Here is a 19254-nt window from a genome sequence, read left to right on the forward strand (position 1 = left end):
GCTACTGCATGCTCAAAATGACATTTTGTCTTTTAGAAACCAATTTACCAGCCCTGAAACTGTTTTGGATTCTAAAACTTATGGAAAGGAGTAATGAGAATGACCACAATGGTTAACTATTGAAACTGACCAGTAGCCCATACAGCTGAGTACCTCTCTCCATTTTGACTGTCAGCACTTACTATAACCAGAAGTTAACATACTCTTTCATAACATTATATTTATTCCAGAGTGTTCATATAGCTTGGTAATTTTTAAAAGGATAAAAAGCAGATATGCAGTAGAATTTTACCTAGATTTGAAACATAGTATTGAAATATCTCTTTAACAGAATTTTCATCTCCTGAAACCCACAAAGAGCAATTAAGTGTATATACATATAAAATCATTCATCAACAAATCTGGAAAGAATAAGTTGTTATAAAAAATTAAACATTTGCTCTCTTCAGTAAAACTGTACAACTTTGGCCAGTCAGCACAAGTTCTCCCAGTTAAATATACCTCCAAAAGATGACTAACATGAAATCTTATTTTAAAAAATACCCTGCAACAACAATTCTTATTCTATATTATTATTTTCAAACTTTTATTTTGAAAGTTAACTTGGAGAAAGCCTTGATACTTTGCTCAGTTCCTCAGATGTGCCTTAAGTCCCCTCCATCATGTTTCCTCTCAGCTATTAACAATTTCAGGACTGATTTGCAAGAAATCTCTCTTATTTTTGTTGGCTCAGCAGCATCACGGTTTCTCTCAGAAAAACAAGATGAAAAGCCAATTCAGACAAGACAGGCAAAGGTACTTTCCCACAATGACAATGCAAGTTAGAAACAACATACTTCAGTGACCACAGAATCACCTGTTTATTTAGGATAGACTATGTCTCAAGATCTTTGGCTGAAAATATATCCTGAGGGCTCAATATATCTTACTGAAACAATTCTTTAAGAATTCAAGGCCTACCCGCATCCTCAGTCAACACATATGCTCAAAGCTTATTTATTCTTCCTGAAACTACAGAATACTACCCACATGGGTGGCATTCAGCTTTCAGATAGACACATACACAAAATAAGAGGTCATTCTTTAAACCGAGGAAGCCTTTGTTTTCCTCTTAAATTGACAGTTATTGTCAATGCATTTGAACTCCCTGTAAGTCATTATATCTTCTTCCCACAAATGCTCTTCCTAATAATTTTCAGAAATAAAATTGAAGGTCTAATAGCAGCTTCTCCCTACATTCTGTTACTCATCCTCTCACTCTCTCCCCCCAAAAATGTAAAGTTCTAGTAGTAGGCAGAAAGAGTCTGATCATACATATCATAGAAAATAGCTATAGCAACTCCCACTTCAAAAGCAGGATTATCAGCCTGTCTTCAAGCTTTCTTTATAAAGATTTAAAGGCAATCTTGAGTAATACAACGTTCTCAAGATACAGAAGTTACACATACCTCATTAAAAAGTTTAGTCTAAAGCAATCAAAAAATTTAAGGCTACATTTTATACATTTAAGAGAGATATCCTGCTCAGAATACTTACCTGTATGACTGTTGAAGTGTGCAAAATTAGCAAAATTTGCTGTAGCAGTTGACTGAGGAGGAGCAGCAGCAAAGATATCTGAGCCAAGGTCACTGAGGAGGTCAAATTGTTTCTTTTCTTGTTGCTGCTGTCCTTGAGATCGAACTACAACAGGAGACTACAAACAACATTTCAATTAGCCAATACAAAAAAGCTGATATTTTATAAACTGACTTTTGGGAAATACTAGAAGAATAGACTAAGGATATTTCTTTAACAAGCCATTTATTCCTGAAGCTTAAGATGCTGTATAGAGCACAGGCCCTCCTCCTATAGTATGAAGAAGACTACCAATTTATGCTGTTAAAGGAACTATGCAGCAGATTTCCATGGATTAGAAGAATAAAGTAACAACATACAAACAACTTCAAAATTATGTATTTAAAACTGCAAGTATTGTACTAATGCAAGCAATAAAGGCTCCAAGCTGCAAATTTCTGTTTGAGTCATAAAAGGTCAATTCAAGAGTTGCCTGTATCCTAAAGATAAAACTGTTTTTCAAAGAAGTCTTCCCTGCAAAACCTAAGTGCATAATATTGTTTGACTTTACATAACAGCATACAGACACCCTGAAACCCACTTGATAAGACAGATAGAGAATGCATAGCAAGTAATAATGAACGTGCACATATTGACTACTAATGTCATGGTTAACAGTATCAGTCATTCTATTGTTTTCAAATTAAAAAAAAACAAACCACACAAAATGAAAGTATATCAGGTTAGGTTCAAACCTTAAGAGATATTTAAGCAAAAGACAAACAGAATTAAACTTGTCAATCACACTGGAAAATTCTGCTTATTGAAAACAATCATTAAAAAAAATAAAATCAATGTGGTCAATAGAAACAAGCTTAATTTAGAATCTGACCTGCAAACACCTGTATACTTCAACAAAATACATAAAGCTGTCTTTAGCAATCATATTATTAGGTAACAGTTGCTATTGCAAGAATTCTTGTGCCACTAAAAGAGAAGAAGCACTGCTGAACAGTTCTATGCTCTTCAGCTGTGTTATTACTCACTTGGCTCGGTGTGCCCTTGTTTAAGTGCAGTGTGGGTGCAGTTTCTCCCAAGAGAGATTTGAGTGGCTTCACCTCAGGTGTGCTGCTTGTACTACTAGCAGAAGACCCTGATATGGATGCATGGACTGATGCCACCACCTTTGCTTGCTCCGGAGGAACATACCTACATTCAAAAGGAGCAATGCTTTTTACAAGTTTAAGGAAAAGTTCTGCTCAACATTCATAAGACTCAAGCGTGAGAACCAATAGATCTCAACTTTGCTATTTTAACCAAGGACCCTGCAACAAATCCTAACAGTAGTTTGCAAAATACCTATTATTTAAATATGGCAGTTATTCCTTTAAGAAGGGACTAGAATTCTAAATCATCATTTTTTATAGCATCTATTTAATACAAGCCACACATCTTTCACCTCCCAATAAAAGCCTGCAAAACCCTTACTCTACACTGTTGTTGACATTCCCTTAAACCATTTCTGTTCTATCAATATGAACTACACATTGAGAGACTTCTTTAAATAGTTTGTCTTCTCTGCTTCCTGTAGGAGCTCTCAATAAAGCCCAGAAATCATTTTCCTTTTCAGAGCTGTGTCATCTAGTCCAAAGAACACACAAGAAAGAAAGCACACTCAAGAATGTGAGGATAACGGTCCATCTTGTCATAGAGGCAATCTTTATAACTGTAAAGCTATCTTACCATCTTTTCTTTTCATATTTTTCCTGTAGAAATTCCTTTACTTTCTGTGGATCCCTGAAGTCTGGAATTGCTGATGATCTATCATCAAATAGGCCTAGCCAGATCTGTTTGCACACCTTAAAAAAAAAAAAAAGATTAATCAGAGAAAATATCTTAATTGAAAAACCTATTTAAGTTACAATTGTTAATACATCAAACCATTAAAGTGTGTGGCTGCACATTTTTTATTCCGGATCGAGCTGTTTTAACAACTGACTGGTGCATCATGTTCTGGTCTAAATACTTAAAGTCGAAAGACCATCTGTCACAGCAGGGCAAGAAAATCCTAGCATCCAGTTTCACTATGGAATACTGCTTTTACAAAATATTTGTAGTACATACTCATAAAGAGGCAAAGTACCTGATTTCCACTTGTGATCTTTAAGATTCTTCTCCTTTACCTAATTCCACACATTACCTTACCTGTACTTCTGGGTTTAAACTGTTTCAACAGATTCCATATGCCACAAGCCCCAAATAGTAGCTGTTATAGGATCTGAGGTTTAGTATTTATACTTATAATTACTATTTGAGTATAGGAACTTTTTTTTTTTTAAACAGCCTTTCTTACCATGATGGAATTTCTATGATATCATATATATTTAGTTTGAGTGAGGATACAAGACAAGGGGGGAAGTACTCTTGCTCTGCTTTGATTTTTCTACTTGTAGTTGTGTGAGCAAAAGTTGAAACAATTGCAAAATTCTCAGCATGTTCAGCTTCAATTCTTGACCTAAACAAGAGTAATGGTGACTGTTCTCAAAACTCAACAAGACACAGGAGTTGTCACCCTTAAAATATTTTAAGCATTTAAGGCTTCTCTGCAAGTAACCTGAATATGCACTCAAACAATATACTAAACATTAGCCACCCTCTAAAAACACACTCTGCCATTTTAGAACAGGTTTCTTCCAAAGAAGTGGAGCCAAAAAAGCTTTCTTTTTCCGATGCCCACCATTTCTGAAGCGGACCTGACCGCCCCTCTTACATGCCTCCTACAAACGTTGTCCTCTCCCCCTGCAACAGCGTCAGGTTCTCAGCGCTGTCTCCATGACCTTCAGAGGAAGCACATACTCTAACAGGCAAGAGCTGCATAAGCCAACTGCCCTGGAAGCTATGGCAGATAACGGTTCTATGAATACGTAAACAGGTATGAAGGACTGTGCTGTCCTAACACATTCTTGGTTTAAAATGATGCTAACTTTTTAAAGGCATCAGTTCTTGCATCACATTTCCATGTTTGCAAACCTTCAGAAAGCAGACCTCCAAAAATGTTTCCTGAAGCAACTAACTTCTTCTAAATACCTATACACAAAAGCAGTAGCAACTGCAATATGCCTGAAGTCACTATTATAATTCACTTAATTAAACCTGCCAGGCACTCTTTATTGGTCCAGTTACTGCTAGCACAGAAAACAGTATGACTAATGGACAACACACAACCACTGAGCAAGGAAGAATCTAGACTTAATCCCTCATGCTTCAGCAAGAAGTTCTCATTTTAACAGTTTGACAGCAGCAGCTATATGAACACAAGTTAAAACATTTACTTTACCACACCAGAGATGCAAAATAAATTTCACATAAGTCTCCTTACCTAAAAAGTTCTCAGAGAAAGTACAATTTCTTAAAGTCTTAAACGCAGACAAGTCCTTTAGAAAGCCGAATTTTATAAAGCCACACATTTTATATACCACACAAAAACTACGAAAAGGCACAGTTTTGTCTGCTTCTGTATGAAGCACCACACAATGCTTTGAGCACCAGCAGCCGTTCCAAGCCAGCATTCAGAACACAATAAAAGGCCCGTTGTCTTTCCCTGTTTGCTGGTGACCTGTACGCTCTTTTTAGCTATACTTTTGTTACTATCATCTGACTTGACAGGGACCCACAATACTGCATTGATTAAGCTGAAAACCGTTTTCTGGCTCACATGAAGCAAACTACAAAAAAGAAAATGGCAGCATGTGGCACAATATCATACAATAAAATCAAAATTGGAAATTAAAATTTAAAAATATTGTCAGAGACAGAACTTGCAGCATATACAATTGTTGGTTTTTGAAAGTTATCTTTCCGTGGTCTTAAAACAAGTCACTAACAGTACCAAATCTTGTGCAAAGAAGAGTTTGCTGGGAGAACTGTGAATTTTTCTACTGATCAGGCTGTCCCATTTTACTTCAAAGCTGTTTAAAAGTTACTCTTATGATAAAGACCAAGGAAATTTATGCCATACAACATATTGAGTTACGGTGGGGAATGATGACTCAGTATTTGCTTCTTTGGTACCCTGACATAGCTAATCACAGCTCTTATATCCACTATCTGAATGTGACAGCACTTGAGACACTAAAAGATTAATTGTAACAAAAAAAAAAAGAAATTAGTGGAAAGGTAGAAAAATCAGGTTGGCAACTTTAGCTGCCAATACTTCAACATGAGCTTCAGTTCTGCCAGCTGCCCAGGCAGGACCTGGAAAAGTGAGCACACAGTTATTCACAGATGTGTTGACTTTTACCCAGCCATTACTTGCAGGACATGGGGAAAAAGAGACAGTAAAGGTCATATAAATTTGCACAAAACCAAGCTTTAACCTACTGGTCGCTGTGCTAAACACAAAATTTTCTTCTTGGTTTTTTAACAAACTTACTATTTGAGAAAAAAAAAAATATTTTCAAAAGAAACAAAAATTCAGAACATATACTTTGAGAAATTTGAATTTAATATCCTAAAGAGCACATATTTTCTCTATCACATTCATAAACCAGACTTGCAGAGCTGATTCAGAAAATGCTACTGCCCAAGTTCCACAATACATCTTAAGCTCCGTTTTATCTGTAAAAACTAAAGAATGAGAATTACTGTTAATACATGAAGAAGCATCCCAATTCACCAGAAGTTCCACAATATTACTATTAATATATCAGGCCTAAAAATACTATAGCTTTCTGAAATACTTATAACATCACACCATCTTCTTGGGCATAGCCTGGCTTAGCCATTTAGTATTAATATTGTTCTTTTTGCAACAGCAGCACAAGTAGGCATCTGCTCAAAAGTTTTGTTCATCCACAAGAGGCATTGCTATACCCCTTTTGATAACCAAAGCTCTATTAAATAAAATGCTCTGCTCAGAGAAGAGCCTGGAAATCTGCAGCCAAGAGTAAACAGTCAAGTTATGTGGAAGCCCCTAGAAACAGTGGAATATATCCAACAATCCATAATTATTGTCTGCTGTCACTGAAAAGTATAATTAGTCCATGTCCCACTGGTTCACCAATGCTGAAAGAAGAAAAAAAATACCAGCATTGAAGTCGGAATGATTGTGCGTATGCAGCATTTGAAAATCTACTTTTGTTGAAGGGTTGATGGAAGCAAGACTTTGAAGTTTTGCCTGCCTCTGCTACATTGTGGGAGCTGCGAAGTAGCATGACAAAGCAAAGTTTTATCTTGTCAGGTAACAATAAGTAAAAGATTCAGCAGTTACCTTCATGATATTTAAAAGTTCATGAGAATCCTTTCACAACTGGTTTGGGAAGAACAGTACCTGTTCTCTGCCAACAAGCTTCAGTCCTGCAAGGGATGTCATTAGACATTTGGCAAGAAGATACTGGGAAGCTCAGAATCAGATCAGTAAGTACAGCATGAAGCAAAGAGGGAAAGAGAATCACAACCAGCTTCAACCTACTCACCCTGACCTAGATTAAAAAACCCAGGAGGTAGCAAGGCAGAAACTGTGAGTTGCCATAGCTTAAATATATCATTGAAAGCAGAAATTGGGCCAATTGCTTATTGTATGATATAATAAAATCTTTACCTACATTTCTCTTCATACCATTGCTTTCTCTGCATCTGTACTCAACAGCTACCTATTTGAGGGAGAAACTGTTTCCCCTAGAATAACTGCACTTACCTTTCTTTTTTTCCCCATAAAAGACTGTGCTATTTACATTTGTACTAATACAATGTACTATTTACATTTGTAGTCCTACAGTTTGAGTAATTACCCCTGTTTTCACCTCTGACAGAAAGGAACAAAGAACTCATCCCATTCATTGCACATCTGGTAACTCCACAAAATAAAGCTGACCAGAAAGGCTTTTGATTTAAAAGCCAGCCTAAAAAGAACATAAACGTACCTGTTTTCCACAAACATTTAGCTTTTGGGTTTATTTCTAGGTTTGTTGTGATGTTCAGGATTTTTGTGTGTCTGTTTTTACAGAGTTGGGAAGGTGGGGAAGGACAGGCACGCTAAACTTCCAATTAAAAACCAAAATCAGTAGTATCCACCAAGTATTGCAGAAAGCCTCAAACAATCTGAGGTTTCAGTTGTTTATATTCCAGTGCTACATATTTCAGCTACCAAACAACACTTTACCATGCCTAACTATTTCACTGATAGAAATCTCCAGTGTGTGTGGGAAGGCGGATATGGGAGAGACAAAGGCCTTCTGCTTACACAACACATCGAGCCACCACACTTCAAAAACTCCTGTTAGCATAGTTGTGCTAGTTAGGCATAATAAAAATTCAGTTAGGCCAGCAAAATTAAGCTTTTGCTCATGAAGCTGCCTTCTCTTGTATATGGTGAAGGCAAAATGGGAAGGAAAAGCTATAATAGGACAAGTACTTCTGCTGGGAGAAGCTGCACTTTACCTAGAAAACCAACAGCATAGAGCACTTCTTGTTCAGACCCAGATGTACCATTGCATAGGAAGATTACACATCAGCCTAGTTTAAAAAGCTCTAGCAACTTATTACCTTTCAGGCGCCTAAATGCCAAATTCGATTTCTTCTTCTCTCCCTCCCTGCCAACAAAAATATCCTCAGATACGCACTAAATATAATGCTGACAGTGCAAAGAATTACCGATTACCACACAACAAAACTATTTTCCAAAACACAACACTCGCCACAGGAAGAAAGATTTGGAAACAGTTCCCTTATGTAAGCAATTTATAGCTTTGTTTAGTAATTCAGCACTTCTGATGTCAATATTATTCATTAATCTCTGCAGGTTAGAAGAATTTTATACCAGCAGCATACTGATTTCCAAGCTAGTCTGGGTCCAGAAGCTACATCCGCTTTTATAAGCACAGAGTCCAAGCTAGTAAATCCTGCTAACAAAGCCACTGTTCTACACACAATCAGCTCACGTATCTCTATATCATATTAGTAGAACCAGGGATGTTCTACAAGAACACCTGACTGCACAGCTCATGCTGTCAGGACTCATCAGCTCCAGCTGCTCTTTACAACTGGGGTTTCTGGGCCACATTCCATAGTAAAGGAGATTCTAGGAAAGCATTTTGGTCAGGCCAAACACCAGCTCTGAACCAGCTCCATACTGCTGCTGGTTCTGCAACTGCAGGTTCTGTTAGAATCTAGAATGCACGAAATTGGTAAGAAACACTTGAACAGGTGCTATCAAGAGTCAGGAAGATTGGCACAAAATCAAAATTAACCACTGATAAACTAATCCCAAGCAGCTGGGCATAGCTGCATAGCGTTCTACTCATTAGCTCAGGTAAACATGACCTTTGCTGCCAGATAAACACAGATTTTTCCAAATACAAGACCATCCAAACAATTTTCTTCCACCATATGCATATTAGAATAGGCTATTTGGGAAGGTTCTAAAACATAAAAACATATGGCACTTTTCAAAAGTGTGGTAGAAAAATAAACTAACAGGTTTTCCTCATTATACTATTTTCCAGCTTCAGGGAAAAACTCTTGAATAAATACTCACAGCTACAACAGCAACATGAGATGAGCGCCACCTCCACTTTCTGCAGTGAGTTCACTTTCTACTATCATTGCACTACTGAATCAGAGATCTAATCAACATTAGCATCATTTGATAACGAGCATTCAAACAGAACCATGTCCGTATCACTCTTCCCCTCATTATTCCTAAGATGAAAATACAGTGTGAGAATACCTCACACGAATGGGACCATACCCAGTGAGTCAGAATTGTCTTTATCCTTCAAAAGGACTTCAGAAAGCACTTGAGGAATATCAGCTTCAAGATGTCTCTATTCTTGCTGCAAAAACAAGCTAACTCCAACATAAGCAAAAACAGAATCTGGACATCTGTTTATACCTGCTGATTAGTAAGCAACACCAAAATATAGATGTCTTCAAATGTGGTAAAAAGATTTAAATCTGTATTTGAAGCCATAAAAACTCATCTGAAAAAAAGTTCAAGTTGCCTGTGCCAGAAAGACCTTCCTTGGAGACATATATACAGGAAAAAGATGGTATCTCTCACCTGAAGAAAAGCTGCTTCAAATAATCATCTCTTCTCAAAGCAATCACTTTGTGGAAGCCCTTTAGTAACTAAATGTTTTACCCACACGTGCCAAAAACGGCAATTTGTGACAACTGGGGAAAAATCACCATTCCAGAGATTAGGATTTTTTTTATTGTATATTTTTTTTTTTTTTAAGAGAACTTCAACCCCATACAACACATTGACCTTATCCTCTTGGAAGGAGAGTGGAAAACTACTTCCCGTAAGAACAACTCACCACCTTAGTAACTACCTTATCTCAGGGAAGCTTTCTTGCTATTTTCCTTTCTATTCAGAACAAGTTCTGTATTGTACACCATTACCTACTCATCTGGAAGCAAGAAAGCTTACCACAGAGGCCTTGGCCATGGTGGAGAAAGACTGGGAAGACAAAGTAGGAATGAAAGTATTTTACAAGCTACAGAAAAATGGAAGTTAAACATACTAGATAGAAAAAAAAAGTTGAGGTTTGTTTAATATGTATAGCTGAACTAAAATAACTAAATGTTACATCTAAAACATTCAGTGACTGTACTTTTTTCACATGTCCACATTCTAAAAACGTTGGACAGTTCCATGTTTGAACAAGATCGCAGAAAATTTAGTTTCTTAATGTATACACAAGAGCCATCTGTGCTGAAGAGCAAGCTAAACAAAGCAGGGTTTTTGTGAGGTCAGATGAACTTCAACTGGCCGATACTATCTTATCTGCAGGTGAGCATTCCGAAGTCCAATACCAACAAGAGAAAGCGAAACGCTAATTTATTAATAACTACTACAACATACAGCATGACAAAGTGGAAACATGTTTAAACTTTTAATTTCTAACAGTGTTTAAAAGAATATCATTTCTGTTCAGTATTTGAGCACCTGTTAAATCTACCATCTGCAATTACAAATATCTGTTCAGTGTTACCTTAGAATTAGGGGAATGCACTGCTATCCAACAACCCAAAACGAAACTCAGGAGGACATCTTCATTTATGAGGTAGCTCATTTAAATTACTGTAATACTTTAGAGGAATAAGCACTGCAAACACAAAGACCCCTGCTTTTGAAACACAGTATAGCATTGCAGAGATCTATGAACCTTTTTGTGTCAATAATAAATTATGCATCTACTAAATCATTATGATTGGCAGACTAGTCAGGTCTATAATGAGAAAGACAGCTACACTAATCAACTGAACAGGGATCACTTAAGGTTTCAGGTCAGTGAAAAATAAAACTGGTAGCATTCTCTGGCCATTGCAGATTTAGTGAAAAACTGAAGTTAGAACAGATGCATGGAAGAACAGAGGGAGGGACACACATGCACACATACATTTTACTTTACACTTGTAAAACTTAAAGCAAAGCTGGAGTTTGCAAGCTACTCTCATGGAAAAGAGACTCCAACACACTATAGCTGAACCCATGGAAGATTTTTTATTATTCATCCTATGCAAAAAGTCAGCAATATGCCATACATATATATGCAAACATAAGTATATAAATATATATGCAATGTTATACAGCTTTAATATGCCAAAACAAAAATAAAAAACAGTCAAAGCCATTAAGAGTATTTTATAGTGCCTGGAAGAGTTCCGACCTTGTTCCAGCTCTGCCTAGAGGAATCAGCCTCTAACAGCCGTTTCAACAAATAACACATATCTACCAGGACAGAAAAAGAAATTGCTACTTCTGTTTTCATTCTTGAACCTGACAGTTATGAATGGGCCAAGTTTAAGAAAGTCAAGTATCAGCATTTTAAATAATGATGGGATTTACCCCACAAAGCTTCACAAGTGCATGTTGATAAGACACTCTAGCCTATAATCAATAGTTCTACTAAAACAGAACACAGATAAAATCAAAGTGAAATAGAATATTTTCTAATTCAGAACAGAAGTAAAAGCTGCCTCTAAAATCCTTAATGCTATAGTATGGTATAAAAACTTCATCCTCAAATAGCAGACAGCAATAGCCACATCCCAGGGTTCACATGCTCCATGTGTCTCCATAGAGCAAATCTAGCATTTACCTCATATTCAGTTTTCATCTATTAAAAAGAACAAAAAGGCAGAACTTTGTGTCTTCAAAGCTGTCCCAAGCCACTCTAAACATATGAACACTTATTAGATAACATCATTAGAGGAAAAAATTCTTCCTTTCCTTCCTCTCTTCCAGAACTTTCAACATTGATATACTTCCATTAAAGAAGGAGGTTACTGAAACCACTAGAAGACTTTCTGACACCCACTCTGAAGAAATACAGCTACAAGCAACAGATTTATTTTTGTCATGGTATGCTCTTTCAAGAAACACTGCTGCAGTCAGTCTCAAGGTCTGGGCTTGCAGAAAAAGACAGATGCATATTGTCTTGCGCAAAAGCAAAAGAAAAACCAATTCAGAAACACTGATCATGTGAATCTAGATTGTCTCCATTGGGAAATAACACAACACTATGATGAGCAGCTACTTAAGTGAAACAAGCGCTTTAGAAGCATAACTCAAAATTATGCTGGCTTTAAAAGGCTTATATCTACTTCTTAATAGGAAAAAGTTTTCCTAAGTAGTGTTTTAAAGTTTACTGAAGTGCCAAAAACACTTGATATTCTCCAAAGAATACTTACTTCATTTCCGTGTTTCTGCAGAAATTCTATTTCCTGTTGTGTGAAAGTAGTCATTGAAATCGACTTCACTCTGTGGGGTGGATTCAAGCCCCGTCTAAAAGAAGCAGCAAGAAGTATTTAGTCAGTATTCAGGAAATCTGTCATCATACAATCACATTATAACCAAAAGTCACTCAGTTTTAAATTCAGGAGCCACCTCTGCAAAACACACTTATTTTAGTACTGCCATACAACTTCAGGCTGTGTAAGCTCATCTCAAAATAACCTCCAGCATGCAAAGTCAAATAACTGAGCTTTAGGGGAGACCGATGTCTACAACTGCACAGGCAAACTCACTCTGACCCTTTCTATGCATATTTATGAAAACAGACTTTTTTAGAAATCCTGAGCTGCTTCCCCATACTTATTCACCCTTGTCTCTACCCTTCCCCCCTCAATCCTGAGCCCTCTCTGTTGTAGATTTCTTTCCCTCTAACTCCTCCCTCACTTCAACCTATTCTTACTGCAACTTCTACCCAAAGACTAAATTTCTTCAAGCTAAACTCCCCAGCTCTGATTCCTTTTCTCTTGCTTTAACCTATATTTCCTGTTTCCTGCCAGCACCTTTTTTTAGTTTACTTTTTGCTCCTCCATCCACAGGTCTGTCTTCCTCCTCCTGAACACTACACAAGTAACAGCAACAAAAAGACAATCTTTTTATTGTGCTCTCAAATGAGAGATACCATGACTAATGCAATAGCTCCAAACTTCAGCAGCTCTCCCTTAAGCAAAGGCGGGCGCCATTCTTGCACCCACACCACAGCCACCTGCAACAGAAACTCAAATCCCTGGTTCTGCCAAAGCCTGACATTGTCAAACCCAGTTCAGTCAAAACCTGCAAGCATAGAGAAAAATCTTGATAGCAACACTCCCAGTATAAGAAAAAGCTTTGTTTCTTTTCAAGCTTTTTCTTGAAATGCATGCTAACTACTGCTTTTGCCCACAAATACTTGCAATTAAAATCAAGCCATGTTTTGCTCAATGGAAACAAGAACGTTACATCCCACATATGCCAAACAGTGGACACATTAACTCAGGCAATGCAATAGCATTAGTTTAACACTTAAGTTAATCAGGCCTGGATTTCTGCAAGACCATCTTTAAAAAAAACAAACAAAACCAAACAAACAAACAAAAAGCCAAAAACACACACACAGAAAAAAACACAAAATAAAACAAACACACCAAACAAAAAGCCAGAAAAAAAACAACCAAACAAAAAAGGTACATTAATCATGAGATACCAAAGAATGCAAAATTCTGTGGTTATGTATATGAGAAGAAAGTTTCCAGAAAGGAAGTTGGGGGAAACTTTCCAGGGATGTAACAAGGGGCTAACAAATTGCTGACAAATCAACTTCTACAAGTTAGCTTAATCGCTTAGATTCTTTACTTCACTTTTGTTATAAATTTGGTTCAGATTGCTTTTAGAAATAAAAAACACATTAACAACAACAAAATCACTGACGTCCAATTAAAGATGACTACTATTGATTATTCCAAGAACACTAACCAGAAGTCAAATTGTTATCCATCAAAACAGCAAATGACACAAATCTGATGTTCCAAGTATTAACACTTTCTTCTCAACTTTTAAGTAATTTTTTTAGCACTTTGAGTAAGTATAATAAAAAAAAACTGTTGTGCATTTCTCTTGCAAATTCACCTTGACACATGAATTCATATTGTACCTGTAAGAATACAATTCTGATTCTGTGTTAAAACAATTTCTAGGATGTTTGGGATTTTTTGAAGCAAATACTCATTTCAAGATGATGCAACTTAAAAAAAAAAAATCTGTAAGAGTTCCATGCAGTTAAAATTAATTGTTTCAGAGCTGGTGCTAGGATTAGATTTGGTTGTTAGGGTTTGGGGGGGGTGTGATTTTTTTTTTTAAACACCTTCTTGGTCTGTGCATGTGAGTGATTACATGTCACTAAGCGAGACTGTAGAATTGCATATTAAGTGACAGCTCAGAAATAAAGTTGGCATCTGCCTGGCACTTCACATAAATACGCTCTATCAAATATTATAGCAATCACTGTCCTGTCTCCTCCTACTAATTAAGATGCACAGTTAGATATCTGTAAATGATTTAATGACTATTTTAAAAGCTAGGGTTATTCACTAACTTATTCACATGTTTTTCAGCACAGGTAGTATACCTAAGCTTTCACACTATCTTGGGCTAGAAATTAATTTTTTACAGTAAGTATAGCTAAGTGCTATTTACAATTTAAAGGGACTGCACAAGTTATTTAAGGAGCACCCACTCTACACTGATCTACTAGGGCTCTTCAAAGCATTTACATCAGCAAACAGGTATCTTCAGTTCTGTTAAGCAGTAACATTAAACGTACTTAAAGCACAGATTAGATTTTGTTTAGCCTAACTAGAGACTTCCTACATGGCACTCCCTCCAATGAAGACTGCTCTAAAGTTTTAAGGTTCAGGTTATGAAGTTCACCGATTTACACATTATACCCATGATGTGGGATAAGGTGAATTCTCATTTCTTCTATACCCTCCTGCTAAAGGAGGAAGACTCCTGTTCTTGTTTCCATGTGAGCCCCACTCCTAAAGGTCTGCTCACAACACAGAAGTGGCAGATGTCCTGCATGATGAGAGCACACCACCACATCCATGGGTCAGGAAGACTAGAAATCCTGACTGCCACTTTAATAGCCATAAATGCAAAGTTAACTATCAAGCCGCAGTACTACACATACAAGTAACCTTTATGTTTATTTAACGTGCCAAGGAGCGGGAAAAAGCTTCAGAAAAGCCTCCTCTTATGCTAAAGCAGCATAAGTCAGACTGGAAGAAGGAATTCAAGACAAGATGCTGTATTATACAGCATACAAATACAACCCAAAACATGTGCATTGTGTTCTTAGATAAATTACTTTGATTCTACCATTAGAACAGCTAAACCCCTTTTTTATGATTTCTGACTAGCGTGAGCCCATTTCAATAACATTATACCTACAAACTGACTAGAATTTCCCTAAAACAGAGCAGTTGTGGGATTTATGAAGCAAAACTCAAGAACCAAGCCTAAGTACTAAAGCTAAGACATTTTATACTCTTTCTTACCTATAGAGATTACTTGATGACCCAAATGATTCACAAACAACTCATCTACATATGGGGGAAGTTAACTGGTAGACAGCCAAGTACAATTATCAATTATGAGGAATTAACAGACCTTTTTTATGGGGTGGGGGGGAAGTATCTACCACTTGCTTTGTTGCTTTCCATGTATTTGACAAGTGGTTTGCACAACTGTAATGCTTTACAGTATTCCACATTTAACAGGGGACAAAATGGACTATAGCCCCTTAGTCCAAACCAATAATGCATAAATGTAATTGACCCTGAACAAGTATTTGCAACCTGCACCCAAGCAGCAGTAGCAGTTACTCCTTTCTCTACTACAGAGTTCCTGAGGAAGACAGTAACCAAATGCTATCTCAGCACTTAACCCAGATGGCAGCTGTCTCCTAAGAGGCCCTTGGGAAAGATGACCGAGTAAGACTATTCTGCCATCTGCACTTATGCAGCACACCATAGCTAGAACATCCCACACATAGATCCCACTCATTGCTGCCAGCTTCTTCATACTCAGCAATGGTTATTTCTGTGGAACAGCACTGTGACCTTCCAGCACTGTGAACTTCCAGCTATAAGACTGTTCTGCACTGAATCAGTCCAATCTTCTAGTGACAGAGCCTGTCATACGGACAGCGACAGAGAACATGAGCAGAACGGGAGAGCTCTGTTCTTCAAAGAGCACTGTTAAAACCAGTGCTCTCCCAAACAAAGGAAGCTTTAGGGCCACGGGCACAAGATTCTCAAGTCTGGCAACTGAAATATTAAACATTCAGAACACTGTCAACAAGCAGTGAACATTTCTGACTAACACAATTTAGTAGCAAATTATGGTTGAACTTGTGATTGTTGGCATAGCAGCCATTCTTGCATTCATCTCAATCAAATGTCAGTAAAGTTATCTGCAAAGGCCAAGGCTAGGATGGGGAAAAAACAAACAAACCAACCACAAAAAAACAACCACGACATTTAAAGAGTGGATTCTAGTGGAAGAGAGGGTCACTTCTGTGGGAGGAAGGGTGGACAGGTGGCAACTCAACAGCACTAACATCCCCTGTGTCAGATTCTCACATGATCTCAAGTCTAAGCCAGCAAAATCTGATCCCCTAAGAAGCAGGAAGTTAATGAGGCAAGTCAAATGCCAAGCCACCATAGAGCATCCTACAACCCCAGGTGTCTGGAAAACAATTTTAAAACCCCATGTCATAGCATTCCTTATTATTTCTATGCTACTGTTATTAGTAAAAAAGAATATAACCAGTACTGGCCACTCCTGGTACTTGTAGACCTCCCTGGAGACCCTCCACCATCTCACGAGCTCATTTATTTTTAACAGCAAAAGGCTCACACACACATTTAGAAGCACAGTCAAGGTTAATTTAACTCTTTTCTTAAGAAAAAACAACATCCTTTCTGAACTGCATAGTATTCACTGTGGTACAGACATTTCCTTTGCTCTCCAGCCATGACGCTGAAAACAAAAAATATAGTAGTATAGGAAATGCCCTTAAATATTTATATATATATATATATATATATATAAATAAGCACAAACATTACAATATGGAGCCATATTCCAAACACGCTCCAAAGGAAAAAAAGCGCTGGAAAATCATGCTGACACAGCTAGAATCACCTTCATTGTAACACTGTTTATTTTAATTTCTGCAAAACTTCTTTTTGGGAAAGGGACAGTAATTCACCACTACTGCACAAAACTTATTTTTCAGTTTGTTACTAGTATTTGCCATCAAATACTCCAGTGTGTTTGATACAGAAGCCCCTTCTCCAGGAAAATTTAAAATTTCAACTAGGAATATTACAAGAGGCCAAAAGAAGGCCATGTGATCTAATAATTTAAGAAATAGCATAAAAGGGCTTTCGCATTCCCCGCAGTAACCATGTTCTAAACATTCTTTGTTGCTCCTTCCTGACACAAGCTAGAAGTGCAAACATCTGAACAAGTGACTTCCTCGGTACGTTGGAAGGGAGGGAGCAAGGAGGGCAGCAGTGAGGGAAAGGGTAGGAGCATCCTAATTATCACATCAGCAGATGATTTACAAAAAGTCAATATTAAAGAAAAAATTTCTGTAGTACAAAACTTGCAGAAGGGACTCAGGATGGAATGGAATATTTTCCATTCAAGAATTTAAAATCTTGTTCTTTTTATGAAAGTTAGGAGAGGGCTGACTGAAAGCAGTACAGAAGTGCTTGGAAGCAAAGATACACACAGACAGCTGAGACACAAGGCAAAGAGGCATCTGATAATACAAACGGAAGGATGTCACTGTCAGCAGGACACGTGGTAGCATGCAGAAACACAACACACACAGCTACCAACATCATCCTTTGAACCAAAGGACTCCTGTCAAACCAAGGAATCTCTCTGCCAGCATTTCCTGAGATGCGGTTTTGCTATAATAAAGAGAAGTCTCCTGGTTTTGTATTACCACAATCCTTGTCTCAAGAAGACTGTTCCTCTAGAGCATCTCCTCCCACTCTCAGTGAAGAAATAATTGTGTGCATATTTCTACATATCCTATATTCTTGTGCAACACCAAAAAGTTGAATTATGCACAGCCTGTGATACTAGAGTGCTTTTTTTTTTCCTATATTAAGAGAATTTAAACATAGGGGATAAGAAAAGGTGTCAAAAGTTTAAGGCAAGGCGGCAATAAATCGTGTCAGACACTCCCTGTTGCCCTCCTACCTCCCGCCACCCCTTCCTTTAGATCGGAAAGATGATAGGGAAGATAAGAGGGAAGGAAAAGAGACTTAGACTTCAAGTTGGAAGGTTTTAAAGGGTTTTACCAATGCTACTAATAAATAGAAAACATATACAAAATATACAAAACCAATCTTGAATGCTCCATGTGGAGCTGGCATCACTCCAGCAGTGATGGAGCAGGGTGTGCGGAGCTGGTGGCTCCAGCAGCTGCAGCTGAGTCCCCCAGAAGTCACAGATGGGACTTCACAGCAAACCTGAAACTGGTTGTAGGGATGCAGGGCCTGAGACCTGTAGATGACAGGCAGACAAACAGGGTCCTGGGCCATGGTCGAAGAGCCGACAGACCCTCATGATCCATCCCATAATCATCACACCCCCTATATAAGAGGGTGAATACTCAACCTATGTTATTCATACTTTTAACTTGACAAGAGTCACCTCCAACACTAAAGCCAGAAACAGCTCTCCATAGCAAAGTCACTAGTTCTCTCATCATTTTTAAGTAGTACTTGAACAAGCTAGACATACTATCTTTGGAAACAGTTAAGAAAATTGTAGTATTTGAAAACTAAGCCCAGTAATAAACAGTATCACTCTCTGTCTACACATAGAATCATTAATAGAAATTAATAATAGATCCAGAATGAAGGTTTTGGGTTTGAATAGACTGTCCTTGCCAGGACAATGAATAAACACTTTGAAAACTCGCAAAAGAAAACAAGCTACTCTTCAGATTTTAAAAGTTTAGAGTTAACTGTACCTAGAACAACATGCCTGTCCAAGATTATATCAATGTTAGCAACCACTTTTAATTACTTGAGCGACCTTTCTGAAGGAGACTTGTGAATTAATAGTATTTTAATCTTGCATTGGGCACTACATACTTGAAAAGACTGGTCTATGTGACTCCAACAAGACTTCCTGTACTGGACTAGAAAAAAAGTAATTAAAACAAGCAGCAATGCAGGTCATTCACATAGCATACAAACAAGATGAAGTAATAAGATTATGAAAGCCTTATAGTAAAGCGAGTATTATGAAGCAGAATGCAAGCAGCCATTAAGCATTACAGAAGCACCACTACTTTTACACTTATTTGCCACTATGTGGTTTTTTTCTAAGTC

The 19254-nt window shown here is 37.5% G+C and overlaps 2 protein-coding genes across 15 annotated transcripts in view; one reads left to right on the plus strand and one right to left on the minus strand.

Annotated features, from left to right (window-relative positions):
• LOC102095146 (thiamine transporter 2) overlaps nucleotides 1–12243 on the plus strand; it is a 35733-nt gene extending 23490 nt beyond the window's left edge. Inside the window, exon 6 of one of the 2 annotated variants that reach the window (XM_021292126.2) lies at nucleotides 11807–12243. In XM_021292126.2, the coding sequence (XP_021147801.2) occupies nucleotides 11807–11821 (15 nt within the window). In that variant the 3' untranslated portion in view covers nucleotides 11822–12243. Of the gene's footprint in view, nucleotides 1–9056; nucleotides 9571–11806 lie in introns of those variants that run through there. The other variant, XM_065074013.1, reaches the window with a different exon arrangement.
• AGFG1 (ArfGAP with FG repeats 1) overlaps nucleotides 1–19254 on the minus strand; it is a 34221-nt gene that overhangs the window by 12128 nt on the left and 2839 nt on the right. For all 13 annotated transcript variants that reach the window (XM_065073985.1, XM_065073998.1, XM_065073990.1 and 10 more), the window contains exons 2-5: nucleotides 12253–12346; nucleotides 3298–3413; nucleotides 2601–2763; nucleotides 1537–1693 (exon numbers count right to left, since the gene is read on the minus strand). In XM_065073985.1, the coding sequence (XP_064930057.1) occupies nucleotides 1537–1693; nucleotides 2601–2763; nucleotides 3298–3413; nucleotides 12253–12346 (530 nt within the window). The remainder of the gene's footprint in view (nucleotides 1–1536; nucleotides 1694–2600; nucleotides 2764–3297; nucleotides 3414–12252; nucleotides 12347–19254) is intronic.

The sequence above is a fragment of the Columba livia genome, chromosome 9, assembly GCF_036013475.1.
Source record: "Columba livia isolate bColLiv1 breed racing homer chromosome 9, bColLiv1.pat.W.v2, whole genome shotgun sequence".
NCBI classification, from domain to species: Eukaryota; Metazoa; Chordata; class Aves; order Columbiformes; family Columbidae; genus Columba; species Columba livia.